We start from the raw sequence: 25,613 nt of genomic DNA on the forward strand, positions 1-25,613 counted from the left end.
ATCTTCTACATTTCATGGGTACCTTCCAAAACAACAGTATACCAACCAAACAAAATTCCAAAAAGAATACCTTTGGAAAAGATGGTCCTTGTCTGTCCCCACGGTGAACCAGCTGAGGTGAGGAGTCCCTTCGAGAATTTCCCGGGGCACGCCTAGAGAGTCCCACATCTCAGCGGCTCCCTCAGCTGGACAGAGTGTCCCATCTGGGTTGCCAAACTGACGCAGTGAAAACTCAATAACCAAAGTTATTAAGCAGGTATTCTTTATTATGGTGCCGGGTGTGTGGGGGATTGATCTGCCTAACACACACCAAGGAGTACTGGCAGTGTGCTTTTATTAGTGGCCTATATGCGTATTCATCTAATTTTCCCTAAGTCTCTTGCATATTCATCAGGTCTCCAAAGAATCATTAACTTAAGTTTCCGCCCTTATCCGCATGCGTACTGGAGTCCCTGGGTGGTCATCCAGCATACTCTGATGGTCTTTTGATGAAGGCCAGAAGTCTTCCTCGCTGCTAAACTTCTGACCTTTCCTTTCTTTGACAGACTTCAGCAGTCAAGCCAGTTCTTTCTGGTGCTATTATATAACAGGAAGAAACACACTGAAACAAGTTTTAAAAGTTTAAAAAATGAATAAGTCACCTTAGTTAATAGCAGTTCATTGAGTAAAATATTGAGTGGAAAAACTCTTACACTGCATTAGAGGTACTTATTAGCTGGGTAGCAGCTCTTTAAGTTGTTATTAATATACTCAGGATTTCAGAATAAAAAGCTATAAAGTGTGTGTGTGTGTGTGTAGCAGAAGGAACTGCGAAAAATAGAGAAATGCTCTTTCTGTCACTGTTGCTTGTCATTCCTTTGTGTTGGGTTAAAGGGGATTTACCAGAGTCTGGAGTTTGCCTGTTTCATAGTCCTGTAAGGGCTTTCAATGAGACAGTCTCACAAAGTTGAAATTATTTATAGTCCAATGTTTGCCAGTTTCAGAGCCCTGCTAAGAACTTACACTGAGACAGTTTCACAAAGTTGAACATATTTAATAAGGCAACAGATATAACAGATTTGGAATTGCCGTTGATAAATACTCTTACTGGAATAGCGCTAATATATGATAACAGTGCTTGCAAAATGCTATCTTGGGTATTCCTCATCAAAGGCTGAAAGCACAGAGCTTACCAAGAAGGCATCCCTGTCTTGGTGAAGGAGAAGAAGCACAACCCATCAACTGCCTCTTCTAGGTTTCCAATTTCTTCTCCCTGCCCCGCCCCAGCTCTTCTTTATTCCTCACTCTAACTTTCTTCCTAACACTAACTTCCTTTCTTGTTCTTTTTTCCTTTTTTTTTCCTTTCTTCTTTTTTTTTTTTCTTCACTAGTGTCTAACACTCTTTTCTGTCCTAACTTCATCTGTTCCCTGCCCCTGGAGTAAAATTTAACATGATTTGGGTGAAGAGTCAAGTACTATAGTCATATATATGTACTGGAGTACTGTGTCCAGTTCTGGACTCCCCAGTACAAAAAAGACAGGGATCTCCTGGAAAGAGTCCAGCGGAGGGCCACAAAGATGATATGGGGCCTGGAGCATCTTCCCTATGAAGAAAGGCTGAGAGACCTGGGTCTGTTCAGCTTGGAGAAAAGAAGACTGAGAGGGGATCTCATCCATGTGTATAAATACCTGAGGTGTGGGAGACAGAGGGATTTGGCTAACCTCTTTTCAGTGGTTTGTGGGGACAGGACAAGGGGCAATGGCCACAAAATGGAGCACAGGAAGTTCCGCACCAACACATGAAAGAACTTCATGGTGAGGGTGATGGAGCACTGGAACAGGCTGCCCAGGGAGGTTGTGGAGTCTCCTTCTCTGGAGTCTCCTTCTCAAGGCCTGTCTGGATGCCTACCTGGGCAGCCTGCTCTAAGGAACCTGCTTTGGCAGGGGGGTTGGACCCGATGATCTTTCGAGGTCCTTTCCAACCCCTTCAATTCTGTGATTCTGTGATATGTTTAGCATGTACTTCTTTAAGCTCATCATCATATTCAGGGGTGTGAACTTTAATATTCATTTTACACATAATGAAGCAAAGGGTTTTACTTGATCACTGTGGCCCTCAAGATTCTGTTCTTGCCACCATGTTGGCTGTCACCAATCACCTCCTTATTTTCCACGTGACTTAGGATAGTTTCCAGGAGGATCTGCACCATCTGCTCTTGCCAGGCTAAGAGGTGAGATCGGCTTGCCTGTAGTTCCTGGGTCTTCCTTTTTTCCCTTTTTAAAAATGGGGGTTATGTTTCCCCTGTTCCAGTCAGTGGGAACTTTACCGGACTGCCAAGACTTCTCAAATATGATGGACAGTAGCTGTGAAACTTCATCCACCAGTTCTTTCAGGACCCGTGGATGCATCTCATTAGGTCCCATGGACTTGTGCACCTTCAGGTTCCTTAGCTGATCTTGAAACCAATCTTCTCCCACAGTGGGAGGTTCATCATTCTCCCAGTCCCTGCCTTTGCCTTCTGGGACTTGGGCAATGTGGTTACAGCTCTTGCTGGTGAAGACTGAGGAAAGTATGGTGGAAAGAAAAAAAAAAGACTCACAGGTTGAGATAAGGATAATTTAATTAAAGGGAAAAGGACTAGGGGGAAAAACAAGCAAAAGCCACAAGGAAGCACAGAGAGAGAGAAAAGAAATTATTCTCTACTTCCCATCAACGAGTGATGTTTGTCCACGTCTCGGGAAGCAGGGCCTCAATATGCATAGTGGTAGTTTGGGAGGACAGACATCTTCATAACAAGAGCCTCCCTTTCTCCTTCCCCTTTGTGGTGGTTTTACTTAGGAGAGCAGCCGAGCTCCACCACAACCGCTCTCTCACTCCCCCTCTCCTCAAAGAGGAAGGGGGAGAAAATACAACACAGAGAATTCGAGGTCTGAGATGAGAAAGGTTTAATTAAAGGGAAAGGGAATGGGGAGAAAAAGAAACAAAAGAAACAATAAGTCCACGCGGAAGCACAGAAAGAGGGAAAATATTATTCTCTACTTCCCATCAACGAGCAATGTTCGGCCACATCCTGGGAAGCAAGGCCTCAAAACGTGTAGTGGTTGTTCAGGAGGAACAGCCCCCTCCCCCATGAGAGCCCCCATTTTTATTGCTGAGTGTGACATCAGGTGTTATGGAATATCCCCCTTGGTTGGTTTAGGTCAGCTGCCCTGGTGATGTTCCTTCCTCACCTCTTGCCCACCCCCAGCCTGCTGGCTCCTGGGGTGGGGGGTTAGAGGTAGTCTTGATGCTGTGCCACTATTGTTCAGCAGTAGACAAAACATTGGTGTGATACCAATGCTGTTCTAGCTACAGGTGCAGAGCACAGCACTGTATGGGCCACTGCAGGGAAAGTTAACTCCATTCTAGCCAGACCCAGTACACAGAGGCTCAAACAACATCACTTATTGTCTCAGCTCTGGGCATCAGCAGGTCACTTTGAAGCCAGCTGAATTTGGCCCTTATCTAACATGAGGCAGCTCCTGGACTCTTCTCACAGAAGCCACCCCTGCAGCCCTCCTCTACCAAAACCTTGTTGTGTAACCCCAATAAAACAGGTTATCCATGACTGCGAAACAAGTGCTGCAATCAAGCAAGCCATTACAGTTAATGGCTCTCTGGTATGGAGGATGATGTCAGAAATATAATTATGGGGAGGCCTAGCAGATTGATTACATCACACTACCACCAACCTGCCACAGCAAGCACTATGTGCTTACAATGGTGGAAGCAACCACCAGATGTCTGGAAACATATCCTGTGCCCCATGCCACTGCCCGGAACACTATCTCAGGCCTTGAAAAGCAAGCCTTATGGAAACATGGGACCCCAGAAAGAATTGAGTCAGACAATGTGTCTCCTTTACGAAATAACCTCAAAGACACCTGAGCCAAAGAGAATGGCATTGTGTGGGTATATCATTGTGGTGGTTTTACTCAGGTGGGCAGCCGAGCTCCACCACAACCGCTCTCTCACTCCCCCTCTCCTCAAAGAGGAAGGGGGAGAAAATACAACACAGAGAACTCGAGGTTTGAGATGAGAAAGGTTTAATTAAAGGGAAAGGGAATGGGGAGGAAAAACAGAAACAAAAGAAACAATCAGTCCGCGCGGAAGCACAGAGAGAGAGAAAAATTATTCTCTACTTCCCATCAACGAGCGGTGTTCGGCCATGTCCTGGGAAGCAGGGCCTCAAAACGCGTAGTGGTTGTTCAGGAGGAACAGCCCCCTCCCCCACAAGAGCCCCCCTTTTTATTGCTGAGTGTGACATCAGGTGTTATGGAATATCCCTTTGGTTGGTTTAGGTCAGCTGCCCCAGCAATGTCCCCTCCCCATCACTTGCCCACCCCCAGCCTGCTGGCTCTTGGGGGCTTGGAAGGAGTCCTGATGCTGTGCCAGCACTACGCAGCAATAGACACAACACTGGAGTGATATCAGTGCTGTTCCAGCTACGAGTGCAGAGTACAGCACTGTGTGGGCTGCTGCAGGGAAAAGGTGACTCCAGCTCAGACAGACCCAACACAATCATATCCCCTACATACTGTAGAAGGGGACAAAGTCCCCGTAGTGCATGTTAAAAAAACATGCTGCAGAAGAGTCTGTGCTTTTCCTTCCTCGGGCAAAGGCAAAACCTTTTGTAAGACTGCTTTTGCTCAAGGATCTGGGTGCACTTGGTGGGTAATGCAAAAGAACGGGGAAATATGATGTGTACCTCAAGGGGATTTGATTTGGGGAGAGAATAGTACAAGATTTGAATTGTATGATGTTAATTGTTATATAATACTGTATGTCATCACTACTATGATGGCTATATGTCATATCAGAGGTAGTTCAGTAAGAGTCACCCAGATTATTGAAAAACAATTTTGATGGAACTGAACAAAGTGCAGAGGTGATAGAACTAGACAAGCTCAGCAGTGATGGAACTAGAGCTGGCCTCAGCATGCAACAATCCAATACCACACACCATTTCTGCTGCTCTGAAGGACTGTTATGAAAGATGGAGCCCAACATCATGGAATAAATGAATTCAACAGACATTTTAGAGGGAAGGCCCATAGACTCAGGGAATGATATCTGTGTGTATATATCAAAAGGCAAGAGAAGTGCTGATTAATAGATGTAATAGATGTATGGGCTGTAAAATTATGGGACCTGAGCATGATGTAAATGGTATAGAATAAGGCATGGATATTGTCCTGGTTTCAGCTGGGATAGAGTTAATTTTCTTCAGAGTGGCTCATTTGTGCCATGTCTTGGAAACTTATATCCTTATGTTCCTATTTCAGTTCACACTCTGTCTTTAACTCAGTTTTGACTGAGGCTACACTTTCCCATTCACTTTATTAAAATCATTTGATCTTCAACCAAGGGTAAAGTTGTACAGTATCATCACCTTGCAATATTTCTTCTTAAATGTAGTGGTCTTGAAATCAGCAGACAAAATTCTGGTAGTCCCTTCAGGAAACCTTGATTATACCTAGACACAGAATTTATGTGTCTGCAAGCATATATTTACTTTGTCCCCTCCCCCCCCTTCATTGTTTTCTAGCTCTGCAGAACTTATTTCACCATCAATTAATAAAAGATGTTGAAGGGGAATTATGTGACCATCACATATCAGTGATTCATGAGTCAGGAAATAAGTTTGCTGTTGGAAAACCTGGTGAGTTTATACATAAGTTGGCAGACTGCCCAGCTGCTGCCAGCAATGAGAGAAAAACAGTGCCTGGTAAAATTATGGAGAATATTATTCTGGGAGTTATTGAAAAACACCTAAAGGACAACACAGTCATTAGTCAGAGCCAACATGGATTCACTAGGGGAAGGTCATGTCTAACAAACTTAATTTCTTTCTACGACAAGATCACCCAGCTAGTTGACCAAAGGAAGCCAAGTCAATGTAATCCTTCTGGAATTCAGTAAAGCTTTCAGTACTATCTCTCACAGTGTCCTTCTGGACAAAATGACCAGAATACAGTTAGATAAAAGCATAACGAGATAGGTGAACAATTGACTGATGGGTTGGGCCCAGAGATTTCTTGTTGTCGTGGTTTAACCCGGCTGGCAGCTAAACACCACGCAGCCGTTCGCTCACCCTCCCCCCTCCCTCTCTGGGACGGGGGAGAGAAATGGAAAGTGAAGCCTGTGAGTTGAGATAAAGACAGTTTAATAAGACAGGAAAATAATAATAATAATAATAATAATAATAATAATAATAATAATAATAATAATAATAATAATAATACAATGATGATAATAGTACTACTACTAATAATGTGTACAAACAAGTGATGCACAATGCAATTGCTCACCACCCGCTGACCGATGCCCAGCCTAACCCCGAGCAGTCCGGCCCCCTCCCTCTGGCTAGCCACCCCTATATATTGTTTAGCATGACGTCAGATGGTAGGGAATACCCCTTTGGCTAGTTTGGGTCACCTGTCCTGGGTCTGTCCCCTCCCAGCTCTTACTGCACCCCCAGCCTGCCCGTTGGCAGGACAGAGCAAGAAGCTGAGATGTCCTTGGCTTAGTATAAGCACTGTTCTGCAACAATTAAAGCATCGGGGTGTTATCAGCACTCTTCTCATCCTAAGCCAAAACATAGCATTCTACCAGCTACTAGGAAGAAAATTAACTCTGTTCTAACTGAAACCAGGACACTTTTAAATGGGGTTACATCAGGCTGGTGACCTGTCACTAGTGGGGTTCCCCAGGGCTCCATTTTAGGACCAGTCTTCTTCAATGTTTTCATAAACGATTTGGATGAAGGACTTGAAGGTTTTCTGAGCAAGTTCGTGGATGATACCAAATTGGGTGGAGCTGTTGACTCCATCGAGGGTGTTGAGGCCTTGCAGAGAGATTTGGACAAATTAGAGAGCTGGGCAATTGCCAACAATATGAAGTTTAACAAGAGCAAGTGCCAGATTCTGCACCTGGGAAGGCACAACCCTGGTTATACATACAGACTGGGGGGTGAGATGCTGGAGAGCAGCCCCGCAGAAAGGGATCTGGGGGTTTTGGTTTACAGCAAGCTGAACATGAGCCAGCAGTATGCCTTGGCGGCCGAGAGGGCCAACCTCCTGTTTTGATTGAGAAGGGAAGTGATTGTCTTGCTCTACTCTGTGCTGGTGCGGCCTCACCTTGAGTACTGTGTACAGTTTTGGGAGCCACTGTATAAGAAAGACATAAAGCTCTTAGAGAGTGTCCAAAGGAGGGCTACAAAGATGGTAAAGGGTCTAGAGGGTAAGACATATGAGGAGTGGCTGAAGTCACTTAGTTTGTTCAGCCTGGAGGAGGCTGAGGGGAGACTTCATCGCGGTCTACAACTTTCTCAAGAGGGGGAACAGAGAGGCAGGCATTGATCTCTTCTCTCTGGTCACCAGCGATAGGACCTGAGGGAATGTCTTGAAGCTGCGAGATAGGAGAGGTTCAGGTTGCATATCAGGAAAAGGTTCTTCACCGAGAGGGTGGTTGGGCAGTGGAACAGGCTCCCCAGGGAAGTGGTCATGGCACCAAGTCTGACGGAGTTCAAGAAGCGTTTGGACAACACTCTCAGACACATGATCTGTTTTTTTTGTTTTAGTTTGTATTTTTTTGGGTGGTCCTTTGGGGACTCAGGAGTTGGACTTGATGATCCTCGTGGGTCCCTTCCAACTTGGATATTCTAGGTTTGTATGAAAACATCGAAGCCGGTTCTTTTATGGTTTGATTACAACTACAGCAGACAGAATTTCAGTAACACACATCAGACAGACAGCTGCATGCATCTATATTCTTGTCTGAAACAAATAAATAAACTTGATCTAGCAAAGATATTGTTGAATTTATAATCATCTGGTGCAAATAGTGACAAACCAGCATTAGTCCTGTGTTTAATTAAAGGAACTTTAAGCTGCTGAAAGTGAAGATAACTTTTAAAATAAAATAACAATGAAGATGTGGTAGAGTTGGGATCTTCTTTCAGATACGTACTCTTCAGGGGCTGTTTTCTACTTGTACTGAAAAAATTAGTTTTTCAGCAGAGATTTAAGTCAAATCTTCCTCGTGTAGCCTCTCTGGTATGAGAAGGAATTATTTAGAACAACTGATTGCTTAACAATAAATATATAAATTTGAATTGATGGATTGTTAGGAGAGATGAGGTGATTATGTCACCTTCATGGAGATGGAGCTTGAATGCAATATCTACACGTGGAGTTGTTCTGGATGGACTCTTCTCATTGAGTTTGATACATGGATAGCCTTATTCTGAAATCACCATTCTGGTTTAACTTAATTCTCCTTGAACAGAGGAATGCCACACTTGAGATTTGTACCTTACCTTAATCAAAATTATCAAATCAAAATAATCAAAATCGCCACTTGCCGAGGTGATTGGCCGAGGGGCAGACACGTTCTGCAGCAGAGTGGGGGACAGGCAGGGCTTTTTTTCTGGCATCAAGCCCACTTGAGGGAGCCGCCAGGACCCAGCAGCCCTCCCGAGGGAGGCTGATGAGGTGTAGGCGGAGCCAGCAGCATCAGCAGCGGGCCATTTAAATTGGGCGCCACCGCCATTTCACAATGGATGTGAGACACCCCAAATGGGGGTGGACCCCCTTCCCTGTTGCTGTCAGGTGGAGGGAGGGGACCTAGGAGTTGAGGAGGAATGGAGACAGGTCCCTGCTTGACATCGAAGGCGATGCCCCCCCTACCGGCCCCACCTTCCCAGGTGCCCTTATACAACAGATTTGAGGCCCTGGAGCTTGAGAGACCCGTGGGTGAGGATGAGGTAGGAAGCCTACCCAGGAGGATGCCTAGGGCGAGGAAGTCGGCTCCACACCTCAGGACTGCCTCCACTAAGAAAGAAAGAAGGGTGATTGTTGTAGGCGACTCCCTTCTCAGGGGAACAGAGGGCCCTATTTGTCGGCCTGACCCTACCCGTAGGGAAGTCTGCTGTCTCCCTGGGGCCAGGGTCAGGGACGTTGCCAGGAAGCTTCCCAACCTGGTTCGCCCCTCTGACTATTATCCTCTTTTGATAGTCCAGTCTGGCAGTGATGGCATTGAAGAGAGAAGCCTGAAGACTATCAAACGGGACTTTAGGGGACTGGGACGGTTAGTGGATGGAGCGGGAGTACAGGTGGTGTTTTTGTCTATCCCTACGGTGGCAGGGAGGGGTACAGAGAGGACACGGAAAGCCCACCTGATAAACACGTGGCTCAGAGGCTGGTGCCATCACAGAAATTTTGTTTTTTTGGACCATGGGGCGCTTTACTCAGCACCCGGCCTGATGGCCGCAGATGGGTCCCTATCTCTAAGGGGAAAATGGATCCTAGCCCAGGAGCTGGCGGGGCTCATTGATAGGGCTTTAAACTAGGTAAGAAGGGGGACGGGGCTGAAACAAGGCTTGTTGGAGCTGTGCCAGAGGGAACAATAGCAAGGCCAGGGGAGAAGGCAATGGCCCAGCTGAAGTGCATCTACACTAATGCACGCAGCATGGGTAACAAACAGGAGGAGCTGGAAGCCATCGTGCAGCAGGCAGGCTACAACTTGGTTGCCATCACGGAGACGTGGTGGGACCACTCTCATGACTGCAGTGCTGCAATGTCTGGCTATAGGCTCTTCAGAAGGGACAGGCAGCACAGAAGGGGTGGTGGTGTGTCTCTCTATATTAGAGTGTTTTGATGTTGTGGAACTTGAGGCTGGGAATTGTAAAGTTGAGTCCCTGTGTGTTAGGATCGGCGGGAAGGCCAACAAGGGAAGCATAGAATCATAGAATCATAGAATCATAGAATATCCTGAGTTGGAAGGGACCCTTAAGGATCATCAAGTCCAACTCTTGACACCGCACAGGTCTACCCAAGTTCAGACCATGTGACTAAGTGCACAGTCCAATCTCTTCTTAAATTCAGTCAGGCTCGGTGCAGTGACCACTTCCCTGGGGAGCCTGTTCCAGTGTGCAACCACTCTCTCTGTGAAGAACCCCCTCCTGATGTCCAGCCTAAACTTCCCCTGCCTCAGCTTAACTCCGTTCCCGCGGGTCCTGTCGCTGGTGTTAATGGAGAAAAGGTCTCCTGCCTCTTGACACCCCCTTACGAGGAAGTTGTAGACTGCGATGAGGTCTCCCCTTAGCCTCCTCTTCTCCAGGCTGAACAGGCCCAGTGCCCTCAGCCGTTCCTCGTACGTCTTCCCCTCCAGGCCTTTCACCATCTTCGTAGCCCTCCTCTGGACACTCTCCAACAGTTTCATGTCCTTTTTATACTGTGGTGCCCAGAACTGCACACAGTACTCGAGGTGAGGCCGCACCAGCGCAGAGTAGAGCAGGACAATCACCTCCCTTGACCTACTAGCGATGCCATGCTTGATGCACCCCAGGACACGGTTGGCCCTCCTGGCTGCCAGGGCACACTGCCGGCTCATATTCAACTTGTTGTCTACCACGACCCCCAGATCCCTCTCTTCTAGGCTGCTCTCCAGCGTCTCATCGCCCAGTCTGTACGTGCAGCCAGGGTTTCCCCGTCCCAGGTGCAGGACCCGGCACTTGCTCTTATTGAACTTCATGCTGTTGGCGATCGCCCAGCTCTCCAACCTATCCAGATCCCTCTGCAAGGCCTTTCCACCCTCAGCATCCTGGTGGGGGTCTGTTATAGACCGCCGAAACAGGATGAGGAGACGGATGAGGAGTTCTACAGGCAGCTGACAGAAATTGCGAAATCGTCGGCACTTGTTCTTGTGGGGGACTTCAACTTCCCTGACATATCCTGGAAGCACAACACAGCCCAGAGAAAGCAGTCTAGGAGGTTTCTGGAGAGTATGGAAGATAGCTTCCTGACGCAGCTGGTGAGTGAGCCTACCAGAGAAGGTGCCCCAATAGACCTTCTCTTCACAAACAGAGAAGGACTGGTGGGAGATGTGGTGGTTGGGAGCTGTCTTGGGCAGAGTGACCACGAAATGGCAGAGTTCTTCATTATCGGAGAAGCCAGGAAGGGGACCAGTAAAACTGCTGTATTGGACTTCTGGAGGATTGACTTTGAACTGTTCAGGACACTGGTTGGCAGAGTCCCTTGGGAGGCGGTTCTGAAGGGCAGAGTCCAGGAAGGCCGGGCACTCTTCAAGAAGGAAATCTGAAAGGCTCAAGAGCAGATCGTCCCCATGTGCCCAAAGACGAGCCGGCAGGGAAGAAGACTGGCCTGGCCGAACAGAGAGCTGTGGCTTGAGCTAAGGAGAAAAAAGAGGGTTTATAATCTTTGGAAAAGAGGGCGGGACACTCAGGAGGACTATAAGGATGTTGCGAGGCTGTGCAGGGACAAAATTAGAAAGGCCAAAGCTCATCTGGAGCTCAATCTGGCTACTGCTGTTAAGGATAACAAAAAGTGTTTTTACAAATACATCAATGTAAAACGGAGGACTAAGGAGAATCTCCATCCTTTACTGGATGCAGGGGGAAACTTAGTGACGAGATGAGGAAAAGGCGGAGGTGCTTAATGCCTTCTTTGCCTCAGTCTTTAGCGGCAAAACCAGTTGCTCTCTGGATACCCAGTACCCTGAGCTGGTGGAAGGGGATGGGGAGCAGAATGTGGCCCTTACTATCCATGAGGAAATAGTTGGTGACCTGCTACGGCACTTGGATTTGTGCAAGTCGATGGGGCCGGATGGGATCCACCCGAGGATATTGAGAGAACTGGCAGAGGAGATGGCCAAGCCGCTTTCCATCATTTATCAACAATCCTGGCTATTGGGGGAGGGTTTATGAAAGGCAGGTCCTGCTTGATGAACTTGATCTCCTTCTATGACAAAGTGACACGCTTGGTGGATGAGGGAAAGGCTGTGGATGTGGTCTACCTTGACTTCAGCAAGGCTTTTGACACTGTTTCCCACAGCATTCTCCTCAAGAAACTGGCTGCTCGTGGCTTGGACTGGCATATGCTTCATTTGGTTAAAAACTGTCTGGATAGCAGGGCCCAAAGAGTTGTGGTGAATGGAGTCAAATCCAGTTGGAGGCTGGTCACTAGTGACATTCCCCAGGGTTCGGTACTGGGGCCAGTCCTCTTTAATATCTTCATCGATGATCTGGACGAGGGGATCGAGTGCACCCTCAGTAAGTTTGCAGATGACACCAAGTTAGGTGCATGTGTCGATCTGCTCGAGGGTAGGAAGGCTCTGCAGGAGGATCTGGATAGGCTGGACCGATGGGCTGAGGTCAACTGCATGAAGTTCAACAAGGCCAAGTGCCGGGTCCTGCACCTGGGGCGCAATAACCCCAAGCAGAGCTACAGGCTGGGAGATGAGTGGTTGGAAAGCTGCCTGGCGGAGAAGAACCTGGGAGTATTGGTGGATAGTCAGCTGAATATGAACCAGCAGTGTGCTCAGGTGGCCAAGAAGGCCAACAGCATCCTGGCTTGTATCAGAAGCAGTGTGGCCAGCAGGTCTAGGGAAGTGATTGTCCCCCTGTACTCGGCTCTGGTGAGGCCGCACCTCGAGTACTGTGTTCAGTTTTGGGCCCCTCGCTACAAGAAGGACATGGAGGTGCTCAAGCGAGTCCAAAGAAGGGCAATGAAGCTGGTGAGGGGTCTGGAGAACAAGTCCTACGAGGAGCGGCTGAGGAAGCTGGGTTAGTTCAGCCTGAGAAGAGGAGGCTCAGGGGCGACCTTATCGCACTGTACAGGTACCTTAAAGGAGGCTGTAGTGAGGTGGGGGTTGGTCTATTCTCCCACGTGCCTGGTGACAGGACAAGGGGGAACAGTCTAAAGTTGCGCTAGGGGAGGTTTAGGTTGGTTATTAGGAAGAACTTCTTTACTGAAAGAGTTGTGAGGCATTGGAATGGGCTGCCCAGGGAAGTGGTGGAGTCACCATCCCTGGAGGTCTTTAAAAGACGTTTAGATGTAGAGCTTAGGGATATGGTTTAGTGGAGGACTTGTTAGTGTTAGGTCAGAGGCTGGACTCAATGATCTTGAGGTCTCTTCCAACAATTCTGTGATTCTGTGACTCTGTGAAAATTGATTTTTCAATGTTGGACAAGGCTTTTGAAATATTTTCAAAGAGTGTTTATTCAACAGTGCATAGTCTTACAAAAGTTTTGTTTAGTTTTGTTCTTCAATTTAAGTTGAATTTAGCCAGTAGAAGTATACTGAATATATGGATTTTTCTTAGTGTACAAGTAAGTCTCCCCCTGGGCGGAAACAGGAATTATTACTAGCTGCAGTGAGGATCAAGTAACAAGAATCTATTTTAAAATAGTTGAGTTATTTTAAAATGCAGAATGTTCTTTCTCGGTAGCAAACTACTTTGAGGCATTAGGCATCCACATAATTTTCTAACGTTTTTTGAAAAGGTCTTTGGCTGCTACACTTTAAAAAGTTATAGTGCCCATACTTAGTAATATCATGAAATGTAAATGATTCATGTGACTGTATCTGAGTGCCTGAAGTTCAAGTTTATGTTTATGGTGAAGCAGAATCGTGATTTGTGGCTGTTAATTTCCAGTGATACTTTTGCAACTGAATGGAAAGTCATGCTGTATATTGGAAAAAAAAAAACGAATGACCTTCCAAAAACTGTCTGACACATGTAGTTGTTCCTCATTATCATGTGTGAAACAGTTGGCCAAGACTGTCCTGATACAGTACTATTAAAATTCACCAAGTTACATAAGAAATGCATTTGTTCACGAAAATATTATTTTTTCATTCAAATTTTATTCTCTTCTGCTCCTTGTTCCTTTATCCATGTGTTGTTTATTCATTAGGTCTTCTCTCTAAACTCTTCTTGTGCCTCCTTTTTTCCCTTTTGCTCCTTGTAACTTGATAATATTTCAACAGTCCTGGGAGACTGGTGCAAAATATGTTTTAAATTAGGCAAGGTAAACTGCATGTTCTCAGAGAAATATAGAGCCGCATGCTAACTCCCATTATTGATGTGCTTATCTCCTTCATTCTAGGTGCGTTTAATGATCACAGATGCTGCAAGACACAAACTCCTTATACTAAGTGGACAGTGCTTTGAAAACACAGGAGAACTCATTCTTCAGTCAGGGTCCTTTTCCTTCCAAAACTTCATTGAGATCTTCACGGATCAAGAGGTGTGTTCAGAAAAGTGTCTTCCATACATTGTTATGTGATGGCACAAGTTTCTAGAAGACTAAAAATGGCCTTCTGTTAAGTTAAAATTAGCACTGATAGCTTGACACTGATGCTCTTTACTCTTTAATAGAGGGTTTCTTTCAAAACGTATTTAATTTACTTTAGCTTTGATATAAAATGCTTAACAAAAAAACCCTACATTTTAATTTGGGGAATTAAGATTATGACTTTGAGAAACAGAAAAAAGAAAGAACTGAAGTAATGATGGTGTCATGACATACAGCCCATGTGAGGAGGGGTGGGGAAGGCAACTGCCCCTGGGAGGATGATGACCTCCTCCAGGCTGCAGATATTCTGTGCCTGTTAAGAAGATGTGCTCTTTCCCTTAGATATTTGGACAGCTCTTCTGGATGGACTGAGGCAGCACAGAGACTCTTGAGCCTATGGTAGAGATAGTGGCAGCTCTGGCAGCATTAGCTTCATAGCCCTCATCCCCTCTGAATATACAAACTCGTACTATCCTCCTATAAAGAGTGAAAGAGGGAAGGGGGAACCTTGAAAAATGCTGTGTTATGGTATTAATTATTAAAAATGAATCTACATGCATCTTCTTGTGTTTTTGTTTTAAAACCTTAGATTGGTGAATTACTGAGCACCACCCACCCTGCTAATAAAGCCAGCTTAACTCTTTTCTGTCCTGAGGAAGGGGACTGGAAAAATTCTAACCTTGACCGACACAACCTTCAAGACTTTATTAATATTAAACTCAACTCAGCTTCCATATTGCCTGAAATGGAAGGACTCTCTGAATTCACAGAGTATCTGTCAGAATCTGTAGAAGTACCATCACCCTTTGACATTTTGGAACCCCCAACCTCAGGAGGCTTTTTGAAACTCTCCAAACCCTGCTGTTATATTTTCCCAGGTGGAAGAGGGGACTCTGCATTGTTTTCAGTGAATGGATTCAACATGCTTATCAATGGAGGATCTGAAAGAAAATCTTGCTTTTGGAAACTTATCCGACATTTGGACCGGGTAGATTCCATTCTGCTCACTCACATCGGAGATGATAACTTGCCAGGAATCAATAGCATGCTTCAGCGAAAGATAGCCGAATTAGAAGAGGAACAGTCCCAAGGGTCTACTACCAACAGTGACTGGATGAAAAATCTGATCTCACCTGATTTAGGAGTTTTATTTCTTAATGTACCTGAGAACCTGAAGAACCTGAATCCTAACTTTAGAATAAAAAGTAGTATAGAAGAAGCTTGTTGTACTCTCCGGTATTTAAATAAACTGTCTATGAAACCAGAACCTCTTTTCAGAAATGTAGGAAATACCATTGACCCCATCATTTTATTTCAGAAAATGGGGGTTGGCAAACTTGAGATGTATGTGCTCAATCCTGTCAAAAATAGCAAAGAGATGCAATACTTTATGCAACGGTGGAGTGGTACTAGCAAAGATAAAGCTGAATTTCTGCTACCAAATGGCCAAGAACTAGACATTCCATTATCCTATTTCACTTCTGTCTCATCCCTGATTGTGTGGCATCCAGCTAATCCTACAGAAAAAATAATCCGAGTTCTATTTCCTGGAAACAGCACCCAATATAATATTCTAGAAGGATTAGAAAAACTCAAACACTTAGATTTCCTTAAACAACCAATAGTTACACAAAAAGACCGAACTGTAAACATTGCTAGTCTGGCTGTGAAACAAGAAAAGGTGAAACAACGAACAGACAGCAAAGAGAATCTCAAGCCTGCTGCAAAGACACCACCAAGCAAGATAGTCAGAAAAGAATCTAAAGAAGAAACACGGGAGCCTGCAAAGCCCAGTCCAGCACTGGAAAAGACTCAGAAATTAGAAAGCAAAGAAAAAGTTCCAGTTAAAAAAGAGAAACCAGCCAAAACAGAGACCAAACCTATAGTGACAGAAAAAGATGGAACAAGCAAAGAAGAGCAAATAGTGAAATCTGAAACTCCTGAAAAACAAGTTACAGATGTAAAATCAAAAGTGGCAAAGGAGAAGACAGTGAAAAAGGAAGTCAAAACAAAACCTGAAGAAAAGAAAGAGGAAAAGGAAAAAACAAAGAAAGAGATTTCTAAAAAAGAGGAGAAAATACTTATCAAAAAAGAGGAAAAACAGAAAAAAGAAGAGATCAAGAAAGAAGTTAAAAAAGATGTGAAAAAGGAAGAGAAGGAAAGTAAAAAGGAAGTAAAGAAAGATGCTCCACCAAAGGAAGCTAAAAAAGAAGCGAAGAAGGAACTTAAGAAGGAAGAAAAAGAAGCCAAAAAGGACATCAAAAAGGTTTCTAAAGAAGCAAAGAAGACAACTGGTCTTTCAACTGAAGCCAAAAAGCTAGCAGCAAAGCCTAAATCACAAAAGAAGGAGGAGCCTGTTAAAAAGGAAGCAGTACCTGCTGGAAAGCCAAAGGAAAAAGGAAAAATTAAGACTGTGAAGAAGGAGATCAAATTCAGTGGAGCACAAGTTGCCCTTGTAGCAGTTGGAACTACTGCCACAACTGTAACAGCTGTAGCAGCTGCAGAAATTACAGGTAGTGGAAAAGAACTTGAAGTGGAAAGATCCCTTATGTCTTCACCAGAGGATTTAACAAAGGATTTTGAAGAATTAAAAGCTGAAGAAGTAGAAACAATAAAAGAAACAAAACCTCAGGTTGCATTCATAGAGGATGAACTGAAACTCACTGGCAAAGAACAAAAAGAGGCCTTTGATTCCCAAAAAGAAAAATTAGAAAATGAAGGACCTTCAGAGTCCTCTGATGAAGGTATAACAACCACAGAGGCTGAGTGTGAACAGACACCTGAAGAACTGGAACCAGTGGAAAAGCACAGGGTTGATGACAATGAAAAATTTAAAGATGAGGGAGCTGGCTTGGCAGAATCATCTGAAGTGGAAGATTATGAGGAAAAGGCAGAGACAGAAGATGCTGAAGAACAAGGTGAAGATGAGGAAGAAAAGACATCATTGGACACCACAAAACTATACATGGAAGAAGCAAGAATAATGGAAGAGAGTTCAGAAGAAATAATGGTCAAAGCAGATGCTAGCATGAAAGATGAAAAATATATTGAAAAGGCAGATTATGAGGCATCAGGTGAACAATATGAAGAAGACAGGGAAGAAGCAGTAGAAAAGGCAGAAACTAAAGAAACTGAGGAAGAGGAGGAAGACAAAACAGAAGATAAAGAGGATACTGAAAAAATAGAAGCTAAAGAAGATTATGTGATGGCTGTTGTAGACAAAGCTGCAGAAGCTGGTGAAGTTGAAGATAAATATGGCCTACTCATAATTACACCAACAAAATGCTCAGAGCCTCAGTCTCCAGCAGTTGAACTGGCCTCACCAATCCATGATGAGACATTACCAGGTAATTCAGAAAGTGAAGCTATTGTTTCTGATGAAGAAAATAGAGATCAACCTGAGGAATTCACTGCTATTTTGGGTTATACACAGTCTACTACCGAAATACCCAGTGAACCAACTTCAATGGATGAAATGTCTACACCCCGGGATGTCATGAGTAATGAAACTAACAATGAGGAAAGTGACTCAACTTATCAGGAGTATGCGAACATCACCAAGTATGAGACATCACTATACTCTCAAGACTTTGGTAGACTTAAGCTTTCTACACTTCTGGATGCTTTTAATGGATTATCTGAAGGAACCAAAACAGAGGCCACAGAAGGTAGAGACTATAATGCCTCAGCTTCTACCATCTTGCCACCTTCTTCATTAGAGGAAGACAAATTCTGCAAATCTGCATTCCAGGATGTATACTGGCAAAAAGAAAATGAAACCCAAGGCACTACTAAATTAGAAATCAAAGAAACCTGTTCAGAAAATGTTGGTGGAAAATGTAGTCCAGCCAAGAGTCCATCTGAGAATTTGTCTCCTCTATCACCAGTTGTCAAAACACCACTGAGTGAATGTAGTGTGAACTTTTCACTTACTCCCAATGAGATCAAGGTCTTGGCTGAGAATGTCCCCATTGCTACATTGCCTGATGTACATCAAGAAGTTGCCAAAGAGCACTGTGCAAGCCTTGAAGATATAACATTAGAAGTAGTATCTCCCTCACAGTCTGCTGCTGGTAGTGCTGGCCACACACCTTATTATCAGTCTCCCACTGATGAAAAATCCAGTCAGCTTCCCTCTGAAACCAGTGAAAAGTCAACAGAAGCTCCAGTTAGCTTTGAATTCAGTAAAGTCATAGATGAGTCTTCAAAACCCATAATAAGCCCTATGGATGAACCTGTGCCAGATTCAGAATCTCCTATTGAAAAGGTTCTCTTGCCTCTACAGAGTCCACCACTGATAGGTTCAGAGACCACTTACGATACATTTTTGAGTGATGATGTAAAGTGTCCCACCAGAGATTATGGAAGTCCCTCTAAGGGAATACCTGAAAAAGAAAAAACACCTGTTCAGATGAGCCCAGCTTCTGAAGGCAGCTCTGTGGGCCTTTGCCAAGAAAAAAAAGATGAAAAAAGCATGGAGTTTATGGTAATTAAGGAAAGCTTCAGCCTAGAAAGGAAAGTGGAGGATACAGAACCCAGCAACTCTCAGTCTTCATTGGTCTTGGATGACCAGAAGTTAACAGGTGATCTCTCACCTACTCAAATAGATATCAGTCAGTTCAGTTCTTTAAAAGAAGACACCAAAATGTCAATTTCTGAAGGCACTGTTTCTGACAAATCTGCAACTCCTGTTGATGAGGTTATAGCAGAAGACACCTATTCCCATATAGAAGGAGTAGCTTCTGTCTCTACAGCATCTGTTGCTACTAGTTCATTTCCAGAACCAACTACTGATGATGTATCTCCTTCTTTGCATGCTGAGGTTGGATCCCCCCACTCTACAGAAGTTGACGATTCCTTTTCAGTGTCAGTTGTACAAACACCAACAACGTTTCAGGAAACAGAAATGTCTCCGTCTAAGGAGGAGTGCCCAAGGCCTATGTCGATTTCTCCACAAGATTTCTCACCTAAAACTGCAAAATCAAAAACCCTTATGCATGATCACAGATCTCCTGATCAGTCAGTAGAATTTGGTCAGGAGTCCCCTGAGCAGTCTTTAGCAATGGACTTTAGTAGGCAATCTCCAGAATATCCTACTGTAGGCATACGTATACACCATATATCTGTAAATGGACCAACAGAAGTAGATTATAGCCCTTCAGATATACAGGAGGCAACTTTTGCACAGATTTCCCCTGTGGAGCAGACATCTTACTCTCAGGAGAAGGATATTTCAGAAATTATTTCAGTTTCTCAAACCGAAGCTTCATCTTCAACTTCATCAGCTCATACACCTTCCCAGGTAACTTCACCACTGCTAGAGGAAACTTTTTCAGGTGCTGTTTCACCCAGAGATATGTCACTACATTCTTCTTTTACCTCAGAAAAGGTACTGAGCCTAGGAGAAAGGCTGTTTCCAAAGTCTGACCCATCTCCACTAACTCCAAGGGAATCTTCTTCTCTATACTCTCCTAGTTTTCCAGATTCACCTCCTGTAATCACAGAAGTAGTTTCAGCTAGTTACACATCTTCATTGTCACTGCAAGCGTCCTCTGACAAAGCATTTGGTAAACAGGCTGTCATATTACGGGAACCTCTAACAAAGCACAGCCCAGAACTTTTATTCAACCCAGAAAAAATAGATTCACCGATAAGCAGTAGGTCACCAGAAGAGCTTAGTTATTCTTATGAGGCCACAGAGAAAACTACTAGGTCACCAGAGGATATTAGCTACTCCTATGAGGCAGTTGGAAAATCTACTAGATCATCTCAGGCCACAGATTATTCCTATGAGACAACAGGGAAAACCACCAGATCACCTGGGACCATAGATATTTCCTATGAGAGAATTAGGAAAGCTAACAGATCACTTGATGCTATGGATTCTTCCTATGAGACAACAGGGAAAACCACTAAGTCACCAGAAGCCATTAGCTACTGCTATGAGACAACTGGGAGAACCACCAAGTCACCAGAGACCATGGCTTACTCCTATGAAATAACTGGGAAAGCCACCAGCTCACCTGAAGTTAGTAGCTATTGCTATGAAGCAAGTGTACATCTTACTCCAGGAAAATCATTAGCAGAATCTTGTCAGGATGTTGATTTATGTCTTGTGTCCTCCTGTGAATATAAACATCCTAAAACTGAACTTTCACCTTCATTTATCAACCCAAATCCCCTTGAGTGGTTTGCAATGGAACAGTTTAAAGATCAAGAAAAGCCATTAACTCAGTCTGGGGGAGCCCATCCACCTTCTGGGGGAAAGCAGCAAGAGTGTCAGTGTGATGAAACCCCTCCCACATCAGTGAGCGATTCTGCCCCATCTCAGACTGATTCAGATGTTCCCCCTGAGACTGAGGAATGTCCTTCCATCACTGCAGATGCTAACATTGACTCAGAAGATGAATCAGAAACCATTCCAACAGACAAGACAATTGCATACAAACACATTGACCCACCACCTGTCCCAATTCAGGATCACAGCCCTTCCCCTAGGCACCCTGATGTCTCCATGGTTGATCCAGAGGCTTTGCCAGTCGATCAGAATTTGGGTAAAACTTTGAAGAAGGACCTCAAAGAAAAGACAAAACCAAAAAAGCAGGGCACTAAGACCAAGTTGTCTTCTTCTGTTAAAAAAAGTGATGGTAAATCAAAGCAAGCGGCTTCACCAAAACCAGATGTAAGAGATTCTTTAGACAAAAATTCCCAAACAGATTCTCCAAAAAAGGAGTTTGTGGAGAAGAGAACCAAAAATATCTCTAATCCAGATGTAAAGTCCCAAGTGGAAGAGAAAGATAAGGATACCAAGAATGCAACAAATACAACAGCATCCAAGTCAACAAAGACTGCAACCACAGGTAAAGGCAGATAGGATCTCCCTAGTGTTAAGATTTTCTTAGTTGCTTAAGTGAAGTTAGGTTGTCCTTATATCAGTTGAGAATGCAATTTACAGCAAACACCCAAAGAAAGTCCATGCTTTAAAAATAAATCCAGAGTGTAAAGGCTGCATTTAAATGAATGAAATATGCTGAATTAACTTTTGCAATCTGGGAAACTAGATGCATCAGTTTGCTCAGATGTAAAGAATTAGAGTGAGTACATCAAGTATAAAAAGATTAATACTAGCTGTCTAAATTAGTTAGCCAACTAATAGAATTAAAAGTATTGCTTTTGTAGGTGAAGTGAAATTAGTAGTAAAGTGATCACTTTATTCATTGTAAGAATCATGTAGGCATAATGCTCTTAACATAAACCAATTCATTTTAATTTTGTGAGAGGCAAAGGTGATATAGGACATTGGATGTGTTTATTACTTTGCTGGATTCTTTTTAAAGAGTATTTTAAAAATAACAGCAGTATGAGAACTTTCAGTGAGCTAAGCATGTACATCACATAATCTGGTTAAAGTCTTATGCTGTCAGTGATGGCTAAACATATGGAAAGTTAATGTTATTTTGAATGACTGTTGTGTAGTCTATAAGTAGTAATAAAATATGCATTATATCACTGAAGGAGGCATTGTGCTAATATGTTGTTTCTGGCAGATCTTGTTACAGAGCATTTTGAGGATACTTTGATTTTGCTGTTGTCATCAGGACTGATATTCTATTGAAAGCTTTTTACAAGACGCAAGTCTAGGATTCGGTACAAGCAAACCAGCATTCATCTGTCTGTAGCTTCCCCATTTTCTGTGGTCTTCTGTTCCTTTCATATACCATCATTTGCAGGTCTCTGTTAATAGATGCTTTTCAAAGTAGTGGTATAGTTCCTCATGCTGTACATTTCTCCAACACTTTAGTTCTATATTAGATTCTTCTTCCTTGAAGCATACTTCTCAGACATACACTAGAGCTGAAGACAAGGTTCTATTTGATATTGACATTTAGGTGTAAAATATAATGTCTAATACTTTATCCAGTGTTGGTATTCACAGTTCAAAAGGTCTATCACAGGCTTTTTATCACAGATGATCAAAGATTTTGTAACATATGCATTAGTTAAAATGATCTAATTCAGGAAAACTTATCGTATTATGATGCTTATTTGGCATATTGCTCTCTGATGAATATCATCAGGTCATGTTAGACAATTGTAATGGACTTTCCTGGCCTTTCAATATGTAACCCTTAATAAAGTGTATTGCTCAGATAATTTAGTTTACCAAACTTCATACTCTGTAACTTCATGGAGAGGCTAATAAAACATAAATGGTGATCATATAAATACAATTACTGATTGAATCTTGATTGTCAGGTCACCCTGTGATTCAATGTGTGACAAAAGCAGCTTTTATGAAATATTTTTAGTGCTAGTGTTTAAACTTTGAATTTCCTTTTGACTGAAGCTCTTCTTAGAACATGTACTACACTATGTATAGCAGCAAAACCACTCTTCCCCTTACTTTTTGTGACGTGGCTAATTTGTGTATGCAAATAAGGAACTAGCAGGCAAACAAATACTTGTTCTTAGTTCCCTGAAGTAATTGAATTAGGAAATTTCACTGCCCTCCCAAGTTCCTTTTTGCCCCTCTTTCTGCTCTCATTTAGTAGCTTCCTGATGCTGTAAGACAGCCTGAAAATATCAAAGCTGTTGTGCTGATACCCCAAATCTCAAGACTGTTTAAAATCTGCATGACTTTCTGTGTGATCCTAAGTTTTATAATCATGCATACCCAAGACTTTGGAAAGCTGTGATTCTTAACTTGAAAAATAGAATCATAGAATGGCCTGGGTTGAAAAGGACCTTAAAGATCATCTTGTTTCAACCCCCCTGCTCTGGGCAGGGTTGCCAGCCACTAGAGCAGGCTGCCCAGAGCCACATCCAGCCTGGCCTTGAATGCCTCCAGGGATGGGGCATCCACAGCCTCCCTGGGCAACCTGTTCCAGTGCCTCACCACCCTCAGAGTGAAAAACTTTTTCCTAATATCTAACCTAAATCTCCCCTGTCTTAGTTTAAAACCATTCCCCCTTGTCCTATCACTATCAACACATGTAAACAGGCATTCCCCCTCCTGTTTATACACTCCCTTCAAGTACTGGAAGGCCGCAATGAGGTCTTCCTGGAGCCTTCTCTTCTCCAAGCTGAACAAGCCCAGTTCCCTCAACCTTTCTTCATAGGGGAGGTGCTCCAGCCCTCTGATCATCTTAGTGGCCCTCCTCTGGACCCGTTCCAAGAGCTCCACATCCTTCTTGTGCTGGGGGCCCCAGGCCTGCACACAGGGTGGGGTCTCACAAAGGCAGAGTAGAGGGGGACAATCACCTCCCTCTCCCTGTTGGCCGCCTCTTTTTTAATGCAGCCCAGGACATAGTTGGCCTTCCAGGCTGCAAGTATGCACTGCTAGCTCATGTCCAGCTTCTCGTCCAGAAGGACGTCCATCAAGTCCTTCTCTGCAGACTACTCTCAAGTTCTTCTTTGCCCAGTCTATATAAATACCTGGGATTGCCCCAGCCCAAGTGCAAAAGCTTGCACTTGGCCTTGTTGAACCTCATTAGGTTCTCATGGGCCCACTTCTCCAGCCTGTCCAGGTCCCTCTGGATGGCATCCCTTCCCTCTATTGTATCGACTGCACCGCTCAGCTTGGTGTCATCACGGGTGCACTCGATTCCATTGTTTATGTCATTGATAAAGATGCTGAAGAGTACCAGACCCAAGACCGACCCCTGAGGGACACCACTTGTGACCGGCCTCCACCCAGACATAGGACCACTGACCACAACCCTTTTGCTGTGACCAACCAACCAATTCTTTATCCACCTAACAGTCCATTCTTCAAATCCATACCTCTCCAATTTAGAGAGAAGAATGGTGAGGGACCATATCAAAGGCTTTGCTCAAGTCCAGGTAGATGATATCCATCACCCTTCCTTTGTCTACCGATGCCATCACTCCATCATAGAAGGCCACCAGATTGGTTAGGCAAGATCTGCCTTTGGTGAAGCCGTGCTGGCTGTCTCGAATCACCTATTTATCTTGTGCATGCCTTAACATGTCTTCCAGGAGGATCTGCTCCATGATCTTCCCAGGCACAGAGGTGAGGCCCACCGGTCTGTAGTTCCCTGGGTCTTCCTTTCTCCCTTTCTTAAAAACGGGAGTAATGTTTCCCTTTTTCCAGTCACCAGAGACTTCACCCGACAGACATGATTTTTCAAATATGATGGAGAGTGGCTTGGCAACCACATCATCCATCTCTCTCAGCACCCTGGGACGTATAACATCTGGCCCCATGGACACATCCAATTTCATTAGGCCGGACTTGTTCCACTGTCACAGTGGGACGGAATCCGCTCCTCTCACCCTCTCCTTGAGGTTCAGGGTCCTGACAGACATAGGAAACTTGACCACCACTGAAGGCTGAGGCAAAGTACTTACTGAGTACCTCAGCTTTTGCCATGCCTGAGAAAGCCAGTTCTCCCGTCTTGTTTATCAGAGGGGGAACACTCTCCTTGGCTTGTCTCCTCCTGCCTATGTATCTGTATGTCCTGGTTTCAGTTAGCACAGAATTAATTTTCTTCCTAGTAGCTGGTGGAATGCTGTGTTTTGGCTTAGGATGAGAAGAGTGCTGATAACACCCCGATGCTTTAATTGTTGCAGAGCAGTGCTTATACTAAGCCAAGGACATCTCAGCCTTTTGCTCTGTCCTGCCAACGGACAGGCTGGGGGTGCAGTAAGAGTTGGGAGGGGGCAGACCCAGGACAGGTGACCCAAACTAGCCAAAGGGGTATTCCATACCATCTGACGTCATGCTAAACAATATATAGGGGTGGCTAGCCAGGGGAAGGGGGCCGGACTGCTCGGGGTTAGGCTGGGCATCGGTCAGCGAGTGGTGAGCAATTGCATTGTGCATCACTTGTTTGTACATATTATTATTATTTCCCTATTATCACCATATTATTATTATTGTTATTATTGTTATTATTGTTATTATTATTTTGTTATTATTATTTTCCTGTCTTATTAAACTGTCTTTATCTCAACTCACGGGCTTCACTTTCCATTTCTCTCCCCCGTCCCAGAGAGGGAGGGGGGAGGGTGAGCGAACGGCTGCGTGGTGTTTAGCTGCCGGCCGGGTTAAACCACGACACTGTAGAACCCCTTCTTGTTGTTCTTCACACCCCTTGCCAAGTTCAGCTCCATCTGTGCTTTGGCTTTCCTGATCCCTTCTCTACACATCCAGACGACACCCCTGTATTCCTCCCAGGCTACGCAACCCTGCTTCCATTTCCTGTACATTTCCCTCTTTTCCCTCAGTTTAAGCTGAAGGTCCATGCTCAGCCGTGCCAGTTGCCTGCCTCCTCTGCTTGATTTCTTTTGCTGGGGGATGGAGAGCTCTTGCACTCTCAGAAGGGTGTCCTTAAATTTTACTTACTTTACCTTAATTTACTGAATGGTAATTCAGTATTCACGGGCCTGCAATTGTAATTGTAATTGTTGGATAATAATAGCATATTACTGGGAAAGGTTTAGTCAATTGTTGTTTATGTGGTAGTGAGC

The 25,613-nt window shown here is 44.2% G+C and overlaps 1 protein-coding gene across 1 annotated transcript in view; it reads left to right on the forward strand.

The window, feature by feature from the left end:
- Positions 1-25,613, forward strand: part of LOC137847006 (microtubule-associated protein 1B-like) — a 125,089-nt gene that overhangs the window by 93,819 nt on the left and 5,657 nt on the right. The window contains exons 4-5 of the mRNA XM_068665192.1: positions 13,932-14,072; positions 14,710-20,980. Coding sequence (XP_068521293.1) covers positions 13,932-14,072; positions 14,710-20,980 — 6,412 coding nt within the window. The remainder of the gene's footprint in view (positions 1-13,931; positions 14,073-14,709; positions 20,981-25,613) is intronic.

The sequence above is a fragment of the Anas acuta genome, chromosome W, assembly GCF_963932015.1.
Source record: "Anas acuta chromosome W, bAnaAcu1.1, whole genome shotgun sequence".
Classification (NCBI taxonomy): Eukaryota; Metazoa; Chordata; class Aves; order Anseriformes; family Anatidae; genus Anas; species Anas acuta.